Genomic DNA, 15,570 nt, shown 5'->3' with positions numbered 1-15,570 from the left:
CTTGGGGTATGTTCTTCTGGAGCTGAATGTAGAGGACAAATGAGATATTTCATATTAAATGACACTAGATCTCTGCATGTAAGTGACTAAACCCAGGCCAAAATGTGCAATTCAGCTGGAGACCTTTAGGTTGTGGAAAAAATATACAGAGATTGCTTGTATTGCCTTACTTTTCTCTGCTTCAGTACTTACTACATAGGCTACAGTAGTGTCCATGCCACATCATAGAGAGGTGGTCTTAGATAACTCCTTCTGTGATAATTTACTGCCACTAATATGGATAATGTCTCTGAACAGGTGAGGTTGTACGTTTATAGATAGTGGAAGGAGCTAAAGGGAAGTCTGCCCTAAATGGGAGGAGTGGAGGCAAGACAATGATTCAAAAAACATTGCCCATAAATAGAGAAATGATGCCTCCTCGAGTAGTTCCTCAAACTGTCTTAAAAATACCACAGCCTCTTTTTCTTGACTGAGGGAGGAGCATAGGAACTTGGACTCAGGCTGTCATGAGTAAGGGCAGATGCACATGGGAGACTTTCTTCTCTTTAGGAATGTCCCCCAGACCTAGAAAACTGGAATTACCTAACTTACATTACTTACTCCTTAAATGCATCCTACTCTGTGAGTGTTCAAATCTTACACTAGGCTCCAGGCTGAATGCTGATAAGAGACTTCCTAAAGTTTTCTTCAGGATGACCATCTGGAGGTGGTCTGTAGAAGCAATGACAAGGAAGCGGAATTTTGGGTCAGCAGCATAAACCCCTAATTCATCTGGGTAAAACTGGGGCCTCCAAGGATTCAATCTACAACAGAAAAAGACCTCCAGTAGTGAGGATGGCTTTGTGTTGCCACTGATACATTCACTACCTGGGCTAGAACTGAAATCTTAAGTAAGGTTCTAAACAACAGACTGTATTATAAGAGCTCCTGCGGAAGAGATATGGGATGGTGGTACCTACCCAAACCTGTTCTAGCTCCTGCTGGGCACTGCTGTGATGCTGTTATCAGACCAGGACAGGAATGATGGGAAAGGATGAAGTCCCAGAGGTAGACTTAAATATGCCTTGATACACAAGGTGTGCCTCTTTTTTGCTGCTTTCCAAGTTTTGGAAGAGGTACCACACCTGAGCAGGCATGACTGCAGCTGCTCCTAGAAGGGGGAGGGGAGAGTAAAAACAAAAACCTGCTTGCAAACTGCAATGAGCAACTTAACATTAAACATTTCTGTGTGTGCTGTTACTTTGCTCATTTATCGATAAAGGTGATAATTACATCATTGAAGTATTCATTTATTTTTTAAAATTCTGTTTGGTTTTCATACTTTTGTTAGACAGCTATTCTCACTTTTCACCATAAGTTACCACTGGATTGAACACATTCATTGTTCCTTCTGAGCAGCTGTTTCAAATGTATCAGAATTCTTTCTCCCAGATTTTTCACCTAAATACTGATTCTAATAAATTTGCTTAAATTCATTCTGTATTACTTTAGACTTTGTCTTCATGAATCCAATACTTTTGCAAAAAAAAAAACCAAAACGCTTCAAATATGTTATTTACAAATGTCACCAACATATTTCTAAAAACAATTAATATGCTAGGAAATACAGTATTTCCAAACCAAGGTACAGATGGCACAAATGACATTACAGAAACTCTTCAACTGATTAATACTGAATACTGTAGCTATTGTCTGGTACTCTGCAGTTAGACTTTCTGTGATGTGCATTTACAAAGCAACAAGGGTTAGTGTCCCTATGTTGGTATGTTGTTTGACTGTGGCATAGCTCTTTTTCCTAATTAATTAAAATTGTTGAGGGACAATGTATTGCTTCAGCCAAGTTTTCCAAAGAAAGGACTTAATTTCCATGAAAATTTAAACTTCCAAAGTAGATGAAACAATTATCTTAAAAATGGACTAATTAAATGTGTGAATAACCAAACTATTGCCTAACAATTTGAAAAAAAATCTGTTTCTTCTGTGACACAACACTGTATTATATTGATATAGTCTAAATGGCAAAGGCGGCTTTTGTGTCATCTATCATATGTAAATTTAGTGAGAACGTGGGATGATAATAGAAGAAATTGTTAGGTACATTTGAATAGGTAATATATTACCTATATATAATAATGAAATATAACATTTTTAACATGATAAGGGGATGAATACACTCAAGTACAGAATTGATCATTTTCAAATCGCTTCCCACAATTTAGAGGTGCCAGATATGAAGTAAATTACTGGTTAACTACTGAGCCTTTGAAATCAGCCAGCCTTCTGCTTGCTGCAGTGTGATGTTGCCAGCAGGTCGAGAGAGCTGATCAGCACTGGTGAGGCCACACTACTGGAGCACCATGTCTGGCTTGGGGCAGAGAGACACAGACATGTTAGAGAGAGTCCAGCAAAAGGCCACAAAATAGATGATGGAGTGGCTGGACCATCTCTCGCATGAAGAAAGGCTGAGAGAGCTGGGACTGTTCAGCCTGGAGAAGGCTCAGGGAAATCTTGTCAGTGGGTATCTGAATGGCAGATATTGACAAGGACACAGCCAGGACCTTTTCAGTGGTATCTGGTGTCAGGACCAGAGGCAACAAGCACACCTGGAAACACAGAAGGGTCCCTCTTGAACAGCAAGAAATACGTTTTTTTACTGTGAGGGTGACCAAACCCTGTCACAGGTTGTCCAGGGAGGTGGTGGAGTCTCCATATTTGAAGATGTGGTCCTGGGCAATCAGCTCCAGCTGGCTCTGCCTGAGGAAAGGGGTTAGCCCAGACAACCTCTAGAGGGCCCTCCCAAAATCAGCCATGCTGTGATTCTATGTAGGTGGAGCATCACCAGTGCCATTTTTTTCCCGGAAAGCTTCCAGGTAACAACTCTGCCGTATTCTTTCATCTGGTGAAATACAATGGAAATGACAGCAAAATGATCCCTTGGAGAGGTAATGCTTATCAGCTCAATGCAAAGCTGAGCAAGTGCAAATATTAATATTCAGTTTAAGGTCTATATCTGAATGATAATGCACTGATGTTTCTGTAAGTATGTTGGCTCCAAGTACTTGCTCAGCATCTTGAATCCTCTTAAGACTTGAGGACTGGCCTCAGGATGTATAGTCTCATCACAAGATAGATGCTGCTACCTTCTGCCTTCAGATTTATTCCTTGCAGGTACTATCACAGACCTGGGCATCTCTTAGACAATATCTTTTACCTGGCAGAACTATTTCTCGCTCATCATGCCTCCTGTTGCAACCCCCATTTTTGGAGCCTCATGCCCCCTTCTTTACAGAACTTAATCACCCACTTTAGCACTGAGCCCTAGAACAGGACACCCAATTTTACATGCCTTAGTCCTACAAAATTCAGGAAAAAACAGTAAGGAAATTGCAAGTATGTAATATATATATGTGTGTGTGTGTATATATGTATGCACACACACGTAAAGAGTAAACTTTAATTATTATCTACATGAATTGCATCATTGCTATACCGGAAATATTTTTTATGATTTAGCTTGCCCTCACAACCAGATTTACTGCTTATATAATTAATATAAATTTGTGAATTTTTTCTTTGGATTATCATTTTCAAAATGTACTATGCATGAAGAGGATTTTGTTACTATATCTCCCATATTTACACCTAAAAATACAGTGCAAAACATTCTGGGAATATTTTTATTAAACATGAAATATAACACATCCATCAATATTTTCAGCAGCTCTTAGATCAAATTTTGTATTTTCCCCTATAAATTAAAAAAGTTGACTATTTAAACACCATTAATAGACAGGCTATAGAACACTTTTCAAAATGAAGACGATAGCCCTGAATTTGCGCAAATTGCAGTATTATTCAGTCTTTTATTTTGATGTCTTAAAATTCAACTAACAATCTGACTTCTGAGAGAAGAAAGATAAAACAAGAAAAGACAAATCTTCATAAAGGAGTAAGGCCACTGTGGCTAACTGGGTGTCATCAGAGTTAATACAGCAGTCACTTCCAGTTTCCCCGTTGTCTTGAGGTTTGAAATTGGTTCCACTAAGGCAGATGCATTTTTGGATGTCCCAGAATGACCAGATGTCTTAGTTGCAGGATCAGTTCTTTTGACTGAGTGGACCTTCCAGACAGCCCTACTTCAGAGCCAGGTGGCTCCTGGGCTCAGTCCCCTGCGTGGTGCCTTGTGCCGGTACAATGTTCAGGTAAATGTCATACTGTTGGTCCATGCCAAGGTAGCTGTCGCTCATGAGATACAGGGTGTAGATACACCTGAAAAGTAAAAGCAGCATTGTTAGTTCAGGAATTGGGTCTTGAATACTTGGAAAACATAATAACTAAGAGAATTTGGAAGTTTGTCATACTTTCCAGGAGTTTCTGGAGTATAAAAAGCAACGGAAACAGTATTTCGATTTCTGACATATCCAGTTCTTTTCAGGGCAATGAGTTCTTTTTTATCGACTTCTCCCAATATCAAAAACCATCCTTCATCCTTGACTTTGGGGAATCGAGGAGCCATTGCTTTACTGTCCTGCTTGCCCTGTTGAGGAAAAGAAACAGCTTAGGAAAACCAGAAATCACCTTTCCAAAATGTCATTTTTCCTTGAATGGAAAACACCTCAAAACCACCTTGCTGTCAATTGTTAGGTAAGGCTATAAATCAGCCAGACTAAAATAGTGTTATTTCTTTCCAGAAGAAGGGTTAAAAAAATAAAATAAAAATCGCAGTCCACAGAGAAAAATTCAGAGTACCAGGTATTATTCCACTTATTTCGTAAACTACTAAAACTTGAATGGAAATACTATCCTCTTTCTGTAATTTTATCTAATATATTCCAAATACAGAAGGGTTAATTGTAAACCTAACATCTTTAAATAAAGCTGACCAGTATTATTCAAGTTTAATATAAAGACAAAACAACCACTTATTTATTTGAGCTTGATATATCAAAAGGAAAGATTATTTTAGTAATTCTTTAAGACAGTGACTTTACTGCTGGAAGCTGAAGACAGAATGAAGCCTACTCAATCAACATTCATTTCGCATTTTGTAGAGGGAAAGGTTTTACTGAAGATTTGTATGGAAGAAAAAACACCACCACAGCAATGAAGCTTTAGAAACAGTTTGATCCAGCTGTTTTTTACAAAAGAGGGATAAAATTCTAGGAGAGGTTTATAAAACAGTGATCACTGCATGAAATGCTTCTGCTCCTTTCTTTTCCATGGTTTCTAGTTAGGAAAAGTCTCTGCCAGTAGCTGGCACAGCAAATAGAATGATGTATGGATGAGCTTCGACCCTTTGTCCTTCCTAAAATAAGACAGTTTCCCTTTGCAACTATGGTGAATCTGCTGTAGCCAGGACAAAAAGTCTTTTGGGAAACAAGAATACTTTTCAAATATAATTCTTAACTAATGTAAGATAACTTCAGGAGTTTCAACAGAACACATGTATCTCCACTATTATTTTTATCAAAATGAAATTGTCTTAAGAGTCTCAGAAGTAACAGCTAAAACTGTTCTCCACTTTTGCCTTGAGCTCTAATTCTGGAAATTAAAATTCTTAATTATTTGAAATGTTAGAGAAATTAATTAGCAAAATTATAACCATGGTGGTCCATATGCTGCTCATGGTATGTAAATGACAGGACAAGGCATAGATAAGAGAGTGACAGCTCCAGTGTCAGCAGTGCCCCACACGAAGGCAGGCCCAACTCTCCCCAGAGCCGACATGCAGGTACACCCAGGTGCTGCCGCAGGGGCAGAGCAGCTGGAAAAGGGTGCAGCTCCTGGAGCTTCTGGCTTGGCACACCAAGACTTGCTGAGAGCCCTGCAAGCTGACTGGCCCAGGAGGCAATGGGATGTGCTTTAAATGGGAAAAGGGCTGGGACTGAAATGTAGGTGGGAAAGAACTGTATGTGGAAGTTGTTCTAGGAGCTGTTCAAAAAAGAATCAGATGTAAAACATACGGAAAATATTCTCAGTAAAGGCCTGAGGATGTGTTACGAGTAGAAACATATTTATAGGTGTGAGTCTGGTATGCAGTTTGGAAGCATCTGTGAATGTAACTGGAAAGCTTACAAACTAGTTTGATTTTTTTTTCATTGACTTGGTCTAGGATTTTACCTTAAGAGCCTACTTACTATCCTATTGCAACCTGAAAAAAATTTTTCTTCACTACTAATACAGAAGAGGCTTTGAAAGTGTTTATAACTTACATAATACTTAAACCATAAAGAAACCTATTATACTGTACAAAACATCATTGATAATGTAAATGGATTATTGGACACTTGTGCACTTGGGAAGGAAATGATAAATTAGTCTACCTGGTACCCCATCTGGGCTCTGTGCAGGTTTATTTGGAGCACGTACTCTTGATCAGCATGCAGTTTGATCCATCTCTTGTCATCTCGTGTGTCTGTTGTCAGAGAAGGAACAGGTACTTCATTCTGTGGCTGAACTGTATCATCCCAGCTGCCCTTAATGCTCAGACTGACATTTAGAATTGGTAAACGGCACAAGAAATTCCAAGCCTGTAGAAAAACCAGATCCCTATGGATTACAAGATAATCTGTACAGTCATTATCACTCTAACAACAACAATTCAATGTGCAGTTTACATATTTTTCTATATTAATAATATTTTATTGTGTATTAGAATATATGTAATCATACAACTCTCAATCATAAGCATAAAATACCTTTCATTAACCTCTTATGCTACTTTCTTCCTAGCAAACAAAACAAATGTGAAACTCCTCAAGCATGTTCCACATGCCATACTAAGACTACTGATGTCTGAACACAGGAAAAATTCCTTACTGCTCCCGATTAAAGTATTTTTTCCCTATAAGCCACTTAAAAACTAATATAATTAAGTTTTAAATTAAACTTCCTTAGCATAATCCATAAAGAACAAGTCACTGCAGTGCTAATTAGCAATAGGCAAACCTCAGAGAGTTCAGAGGATCAGTTCAGATAATTAACCAAAAGTTCAACTGCATATCCAAAGTTATCCCTATTTTTTTTTTTTAGGTTTTCTTGCATCGATCTTCATGAACTCTCCTTCTTAGAATTCTCCTGAGGAATTTTAAGTCTCTGCAGTTTCTCTTGAACTGCAACAGGTCCTCAACTTTCCCTCATCCTTGTGCAGAGAACTGTTGTTGGAGGATACAATCTGTGTAGATCAACATGACACTCTCTTAACCTTAAAAAGGCATCCTGAATATGCAGCCCTATGTTTCTCTCATTTTGGTCTCTATCAGACAAGGAAAAGCAGCTCTGAGAAGCTGTGACAAAAATGGAAGGGAGCAATGGAGGCTTTCATTTAGTGAAAAAGAAAATTAGCACGTTCACTCAATGAAATCTGTTAGGAAAAAGAAATGGGATTGGCTGTGGAATGGAGGCAGTGATTTGTGGCCTTCCTATGGCTGAAAAACATAGATCAGGATGGCACTGGAAGAAAAAAACAAAAGACCAAGAATCACCCTCTGCCCTGTTGTCTTTCCCCTCCACTCCCGGAACAGAACAGGAATCAGCATATATGAAAAGCTAGAGGGTGGGAAGGAGAAGGAAATAAGAATATTGATCTTGGCAAAGAGCCATCAGATACCAAAATGGGAACTTGTGGGAATGAAGAGGGTAGGGCATAATCACATGGGCAATAGCATGGGACAGAAATGTTTTATGTGGAAAAAACAAAAGCATTTTATTTTTCAAGTATTGGTTTGACCATATTGTGTTTCAACAAAATGTATTTCCATTTAGATTGTGCTTGATGCATCTGATTAGTTTTTCTTTGCTGGAAGGCATAGAGGCCTAACGAAAGCTAAGTTTGCTTTTTGCAGACATCATTGCCACTAGTCATACTGACAATAATAGTATATGTCAATACATAATTAGGGATACAGCAGCCATGGTAAGCAGACCTAAGGTCGTGCTGCCCTCAGAAAGGTGGTGCTGTCTCTCTCTCCAGCGTTCTCCCCACCAGCTCGCTGCGCCCCTCTCTATCCCCGGTATGTTGGCATTGCCATGATGGGATTGTGCAGCTAGATGGATCAGCTTGCTAATCATTTTGGTGACAGCATGAACTTAGATCAGCTTAAAGCTGATTGTGGAAACATATTCTCTAATCCTGTGACTCTGAATAAGCATGAGCCTTCAGTGCCACTGAAAGAAGTGGTCCAGCCTCCTCCCCTGCTGGCACAAGCATTCACATAGCCACTTGGCTACAGGCCATTTTGACTGTCAGTGAGAGGGTTGATAGGATTCCTCCCTCCTCCTCCCCTCGTCCCCAGATGCTCATTCCCACCTCCTTGCCTGAGGCAGACACAGCATTTGTGCAGCTGTGCGGTGAGCTGGGTCAGAGGAGGTGAAAACGGCACGGGGAGGGCAGGACTGCCCATTTCGGCTGCAGCATAGGCTTATTTGGATTAAAATGGCTGCATTACCAGAGCCTGGCTGAACTAAATGAGAAAACTGATTTCAGCTACCAACTAATCTCTCTCTCTCTCTCTCTCCTCTTCTGTGTATTGCATGAACAGCTGTGTCTGTTCAGTGCAGAAGATGGGGAGGGCCAGCTGTGAGCGCTCAGGAACTGCAGCGTAAAAGCAGGGGACACAGATGAATTGCACCGATGTTCTTAACTGTGTCTTAGCTAGGAAATGACAGGAAAACTGTAATAGAAACTAAACAGCTAGGACTTTAAGGAAAAATACATCTGTCTTTGTCCCAACTCTGAAAGGAAATGGGGAAAAAAAGGCGGCACTTCGAAGAAGGTGAAAAAAATACCACCGACATTCTTAACTAAGTTGTTGTTGCCAGGATTTTGATACACTTCATACACGAGACTACTAAACCCACCTCCAGCAGATCACACTGGATGACAACTTGAGTAGTAACATCTCAACTGGCAAATGATTTTACGTTGAATGTAAAGGTTTTTAAGAAGAAACTTAGAGTAGGAACTCTACAGACCCACTGTGTGAGAGTGTCTAAGCAGGGTATTTCTGCTGACTTCAGGAGAGGAACCCTGATACAAACCAACGGGGTGATCACCTCTTTGGCTGTACTTTAGATACCATTTACCTTGAAAGCTTTTATGTGTCTCAAAGGACAAGAACTGGTACAAATATCTTAGAACAAAGTTTAATTTCAGCAGAGATCATAATTTATTAACTCCTGTAGTGGCAATACTTGTTACCTTCATCATAATCTGGTGAAAGTTATGATTTGGGCTGGTTTATACCATACAACCCCAACATAATCTATTTGTCAAAGGCTGTCATGTCCTCATGTAGCTTTCATAATAGAAACAAACAAAGTAACTCTGAGTAACTTTCTAATTAGAGGAGAAAGTAGCTTTAATACGTAATCCTATGTTGGCTATTAACTGTTGTATTTGATGATCTTAAAGGTCTTTTCCAACCTAAAGGATTTTATGATTCCTTGATTTATCAAGTCTTGTATATCTGAAAATCAAAGGCAAAGTTAGTACTGCTTGATCATTGATACAGTCTGCACAGCAGGAGGCCTTTTTATCATCCATGCAATGTGGGGAAAATGAAGAAATGCTTTTCTCACCAAAGAAAAAAGTCAAGTAGTAGCAGGTGAAAATGAAAAGAAGATTATAGGAACACAGACACTTCCAGAGTAAAAGTAGATAATACCATAGTAGAGATAATATTTATTTATTTTCAATCTTGAAGTTTCTTTTTTCTCTTTCAAAAATATCAATATCAACTTAATATTTTACAAGGTGCCTAATGCTTAAGTGACTTAGATACTGAAAAAGATTTGTTAAAGAAGTATGATTCACAATGAGTCACTGAAACAAACATAGAGCTTTGATCAGAGCTTGGGGTTAGTCTAAATAGTTTGAATTTAGGCTGTCAGCTTTTAAAGCTCCCCTGACTTTCAGTAAGGTTTGGAATTATAATACTAAATTCTGTAAAATTAAAGTCAGGCTACCATGTCGCTTCGGTATTTTTTGACAATTTTACTGTTTTTTTGCTGTATAGGAACACACAAGCATATATGACCTCCTTTTAACTATGTCAACATATCCAATATATACATGCACATATGTGCTATATATATACATTTATCTACCAAGCCCATAGATTCAAATCATAATGAAATGAAAAATTCTTCACAAACCTTTGGGAACAACATTAGTATTTTTGCCCATAATCTGTCTCCCCAGGACCTAGCCTGATATTCCAAATCCATGAGCAACTTCAAGAGCTGCTATTTAAAAATTAATTACCAATCTGCTTAAAAGGCATTTTCTCCCTTCCAAATGTAAAATTTCTTCCTTTTCCCATCTGCCTGAAATTTATGTAAAGCTTAAGCTGTTTTTACCAGTTTCTTGCTAATAATCTTTAGCTTTAAGATATGGGTTCAATATACTTTGAGTAAGAAGTAAAATGTTTTTTAGGAAAAGAATGGTTTTGGCAATTTAGTGGTATATTTACCATTTTATTTGACTCTGTTCATGTCTGTCAAAAGGCTAAGCTTAAACTCTGTAGCCTAGTATTCTTTCTTTATAGAAAACATATCATACAGATGCTGAAGAATTTTTCTCTTGGTTGGCCCCTGTCTATGTGAGAACTTTAAGACTTTACATATGAAGACACTCAACAGGCAGTCTCAATATGAATTTTAATTTTTTGCAAGGTATTACAATAGGTTTTTTTTTTTTTTTCCCTGTAAAAAATAGAGTAAGGAATATAATGTATTGGTATAAAGGTTTCACATTTGTCATGCCCTATAACAATACAGTCATGGCTTTGCTATACCCAATACAGCCATTCCCAGCTCATGGAAATGAAACTTTCTCCTCATGTGATGGCAAGACATTATGTTTTTCCCTCTTATATGCATCTGTATTTACAAACATAGATGTATAGAGGCATAGAGTCATTTGCAGTGTGAACGTACACACCACATACACACAAGCTATTTTTGAAGAAACTGCTAAGACATTTCAATACCAGCCAAACATATTTATCTGAGGATTAATCTTCATCTATTGAATCAGACGAGAACACTGCCATGCATACAATTATTTAATTAGCAGCCAAATCCTCTGCCAGTCAGCAGCCGTTCCAGGCATACTGATGGGGCAGTAGATGCAAATCTCACAGTAGTACTGCTTTTTCTCATTACTACTGCAATTAGCACTTAAATTGATGCTTTAAACATACTAATTTCTGGAATAATTCAGGATTTGTATGTTACCTGGGATCGCCTCACTGCAGAGACGACACCAGATTGCTACGCAAATTGAAGCACTTTTGAGCCAAATAACCATCATCATATCAGACAGAGCCAATTTGCATTTGCTTTTAAAGATAACAGAATGGCAATTTATGCAAATAAATTAAGTAAGTTTACTTCTGAGTTCTCCCTGAACTAATTACAACAATGTTCTAATTTTTTATCACATCTAAAAGTTGGACTTAAATCAATGTGTATTATGTTAGAAATCTGTTGTTAAAGGAAGCCTTTTTTTGATGTCAATACATTTTCTTAATTCAAAATTTTGATGTTAATTTGGTTACAAATGCAGATATCTGTTATAGACATTTAAGTACTTTTCTTCTTGTCTGCATACCAGTAAAAGGTTTAACTGAAGCTGAACAGTCAAACCCAGGATATATTGCTGTCCTTTTAAACATTCAAATAAAAATCATTTGAAGCATAGCTTTTGAAGTTTTCATCTTATTTGAAATCAATAGGCTTAGCATGTGATGAATGCTATGGAATATAGCTGTCCTTTGCTGCAAATGCCTTGAAAATCAAACTGAAAACAAGACTTTAGTAGCTCAACATTTTGGAATAGTATTTTTTTTTCCCCTCCCCTGTGAAGTATGAAATTTTCATCTCCTTTTTCTGTTTCAAATACAAAATGAGTGCTGGATCTTTTACTAAGAGTATTCTCAGAAAAAATGGTGTTTGGCAGACCACTTCAGAAAACAGCTATGATGACATTTGCAATGCATGTATTCCTAGTGCAGAGCTATGAAAAGGTGGATAACACTCAGCAGATTGAATGACCTAGAGAAGCATCTTTAGAGCAGAGAGATGTGGTAATATCAGCCATAAACCAGAGTTTGTTACTGCTTAGCAGGGAATAAGTGAGAATAATATTAAGAAAACAAGCAGAGAAGAACCTTTGTAAAGCCAGCAGTACCTTGAAATTAGAGCAATGAATGTGTTGCACTTTATACAGAACGTCACATGATACTTACTGAAAGGGACAGAGTATTTCTTTTCCCAACTACTTTTCCTTTCCAATCACATGTGATATTGGTGATAATGATCACAAATAGAAAGTGTTACCTGTGAAATGTGCGCTGCTTGCAACTCACTGCCCACAATGGAAGCAAAAACATTCTCTTTTCCTTCACAGGCAGCCATTAGTTCGGGAAGACACTCGATAGGTCCTTGGTAACCTCCATGCACACTCTTCCTTTGGCCTTGGCTCCACTTCCTGATACAGACAGCAAAACATATGCCCAGGGAGGGAAAGCAAACATTTGTATTCAGTTGTTTTGGTGGTAAAATTCAGTACTGTTTTCTGTTTTTAAAGAGTGGTCATTTACTTTTGGTTAGCATTATCTATGCATCATCTAAGCATCTATAGAGCTTTGCCTTATCTATGATGTTAAGATGGATACTAATGTAGTTTTATAATAGATTAAAATAAAGAGATAATTAACATACAGAGTTAGATTTGTTAGCACTTGGAACCCTTCCAGTGGTCTCTTGTTAATTTGTCTGGAATCACGGTTCTCAAAATAATCTGTGGGGGTTAATTAATCCATGAATATTGAAAACAGAAACAGAAAATCCATTTGGCAAAGCATCACTGTGAAAGACAGAGTTCTGCTTCTGATTTGTTAACATTCTCGGGCCCAACAATGACATTCAAACAATCAGCAGCAGGAAGTGGAAAGAAATTGGAAACCTGCTAATGCTTAAAAGAATTACATACCGAAAAAGGTAAAGATGCTGGAGCTCTATATTTGGCAAAGTAAGCAGGGATGAGTCATGTATCCATCTACCCTGAACCACCATCTGCACCAGGTTGGTTATGTTCAGAGCAGTCACCAGCCAGCCATGATGTGCTGCAACATCCAGCATTGCCTAAGCAAAGAAGACACATAATAAAAACAAAGAATGCAAATGTAATTACATACCTGGTTCATACAAGGAAGAGCATGTATTTAATGTTTAACATTAATGTTTAATGTGAACATACAGTGATTTCTAGGCCTTAACATAGGAATTTACTTCAACCTTTATTGATGGCAGTTAGGCACCTTTGGAATTAACCTTGAAAAAAGATGAATTAAATCCTGTATCATTGTCATCAGCTCTTACTCTCGAAAAGGTAATTTACACAATGGTTTTGGGGGTGAGAACTGAAGGTAGAATCTTTTCCGTACAAGTAAGTGCTCTTTGACATAACCCAGCCTAGAATGAAGGGAATGAATCTTAACACTTACTGTAAAGGAAAAGGTTAAAATTAATGGCAGTATTTGTTTATATTTTGACATGAGACCTTTCTCAGAACTACATAATTGAACTATTTAAGAACACCACCAATGTATTTACATTTGTTCAAAAATTAATACAAATATCATTTACCAGGAGCAATTATTATTTCCATTTGAACTAAGTACTTAAAAAATCCCTGGAATTGGACTAGATAAAAGCACTAAAATTTAGCTTATTAGCGTATTTGAGGTTTTGTTTAACACTGACACATAATTGAAATCTTGAAGAAAGCTTACAAAATTGTTTATATTTTACCTAGGGTGAGTAAAAGCAATCAGAAACAAAATGGATTTCACCCTTTGCATTGTAAACAGTTGACTGTCTTGAGAATGAGGGATGTTTGGCTGTCCCTCCTTTGGCAACTCTATCCTGATCCTGAAAAGCTTTCCCAAAGTACACAGAGAACACAAGCAAACAAAAAACCCCTATCCAGCTATACATCAGACTTCGAAGTGTTAAAAATCATCCTGCCTTCCATGTCTCATGAATTTCCATTCCACCACTACTTCCCATATTTTGACAATACAAATAAGAGGTATACTGTTGGTACCATTAGCATAAAGATCTAAAGCTAATTCAACATGGATTTTGCAATGCAAATGGCCCTATGGACATGAAAAAAATGGTTCTGCTTGCTTTTTTTCTTGACTGGACTTACACTCTGTTTGGTTAGTCTGAAAGTGAATTTAAGAGTTCTTCCAAGGGAAAAAGAACCAAACATGAATTTTTTGTTTCAATTATTTTTAATAGTAAATGCAGCTATTTGGATATATAGTATACTTTTTACCCTGTCTAGAGTACATTGAAAGAATGACTGTGATTCATGAAAGCATTTTAGCTGGTGAAGAAAATGACGCTATGTTAGTTGTCTTGCTTATTTTGTTCTTCAATAACATTATGATCACAATAAAGTGTGGGTCCTCATATTACAACACTCTAATTCATATTAGAGTAGAAAGTCATATATTTAACAGTAGTTTGTAATTTAGGGAATTCTGTGTTTGATTAAAATACTAGAAAATGTTTTTTTTAAGGAAGCAAGGAACACTGATATATTGAATCTGGTATATTGAACGGTTTCAACACCTTTTTAAATACCATCCTGGTGTTAGGAGAGTTGTAGTTTGATTTTAGGACCAGGCTTCAGATGTTTCCATGGGTTTTTCTTGTAAACACAAATGATATTGTTTGATACTTACTTAGGCAGCAGATACCTGCACCATTTTAACTTATTTTCCAGCCACTAGTGTAATGAGGAGAAGCTGTCTGTGTAAGTCTTTACATTTAATCAAATGTTTTACAGACAAACAAAAGGCAGCATTTACTTAAGGCAAACTAAACAGTGAAATCTTCTTTAAACAAAGGAGTTGTTTACACACGCAGAGCTATTTCAATTAAATTACACTGATTCTGGAGAAATACTGACTTTAAAGACACAAGTTAGTTTCACTCCTGGCCAAGTCACACAGTTTATTTTAGCAGTTTACAATGCAGTTTCAACAGGTTTTTTTTCCAGATCGGGGTGATAAGATCAGTGACAGAAAAATATTTAAAGTGTTACCCTGTATTACACAAATGTTGTCTCATTTCTCATGAATTGTGGATAAAGTGCCTTTCAGCTAATAAAGATTCAGATTTAATATTTAATTTTTTTTTTGTAGGAAAAGTCATAGCACCCTAAAACTCTCTAACATTCATAGTGACCCTAGAACCAGTACCTCACAACACAACCTTACTGGTTTCCATTTTCTGTCTTTTCACTTGGCTTGCCAAAGTGATTTCCATGTAGGACTATTTTCAACAAACAGAAAATAAAATTATGTTAGAAATCACATTTGAAAGGAGCAGCTTTGTGGCCTGCAGATTTATATGTTGGTTTACATGACATTTACTCACATAAGGATGGAATTGTTCTCAGCATCAGACTGGAGTCAGTCTTTGAAAATTACAAGGCAAGCTGCTCTTTACCTGATTTCACATTTTAAAGTATATTGAAGACTATCCATA

General features: G+C 37.4%; 1 protein-coding gene across 3 annotated transcripts in view; it reads right to left on the bottom strand.

Annotated features, from left to right (window-relative positions):
• Window positions 1–3,663: 3,663 nt before the first annotated feature.
• Window positions 3,664–15,570, bottom strand: part of ASCC3 (activating signal cointegrator 1 complex subunit 3) — a 252,669-nt gene continuing 240,762 nt past the window's right edge. For all 3 annotated transcript variants that reach the window (XM_010403548.4, XM_039568654.1, XM_039568655.1), the window contains exons 38-42: window positions 12,998–13,149; window positions 12,343–12,493; window positions 6,324–6,530; window positions 4,362–4,537; window positions 3,664–4,269 (exon numbers count right to left, since the gene is read on the bottom strand). In XM_010403548.4, coding sequence (XP_010401850.2) covers window positions 4,134–4,269; window positions 4,362–4,537; window positions 6,324–6,530; window positions 12,343–12,493; window positions 12,998–13,149 — 822 coding nt within the window. In that variant the 3' untranslated portion in view covers window positions 3,664–4,133. The remainder of the gene's footprint in view (window positions 4,270–4,361; window positions 4,538–6,323; window positions 6,531–12,342; window positions 12,494–12,997; window positions 13,150–15,570) is intronic.

Source organism: Corvus cornix, chromosome 3 (assembly GCF_000738735.6).
Source record: "Corvus cornix cornix isolate S_Up_H32 chromosome 3, ASM73873v5, whole genome shotgun sequence".
Lineage (NCBI taxonomy): Eukaryota > Metazoa > Chordata > Aves > Passeriformes > Corvidae > Corvus > Corvus cornix.
Note: the sequence above shows the minus strand (reverse complement) of the source record. Positions and strands in the feature narration are given on the sequence as shown.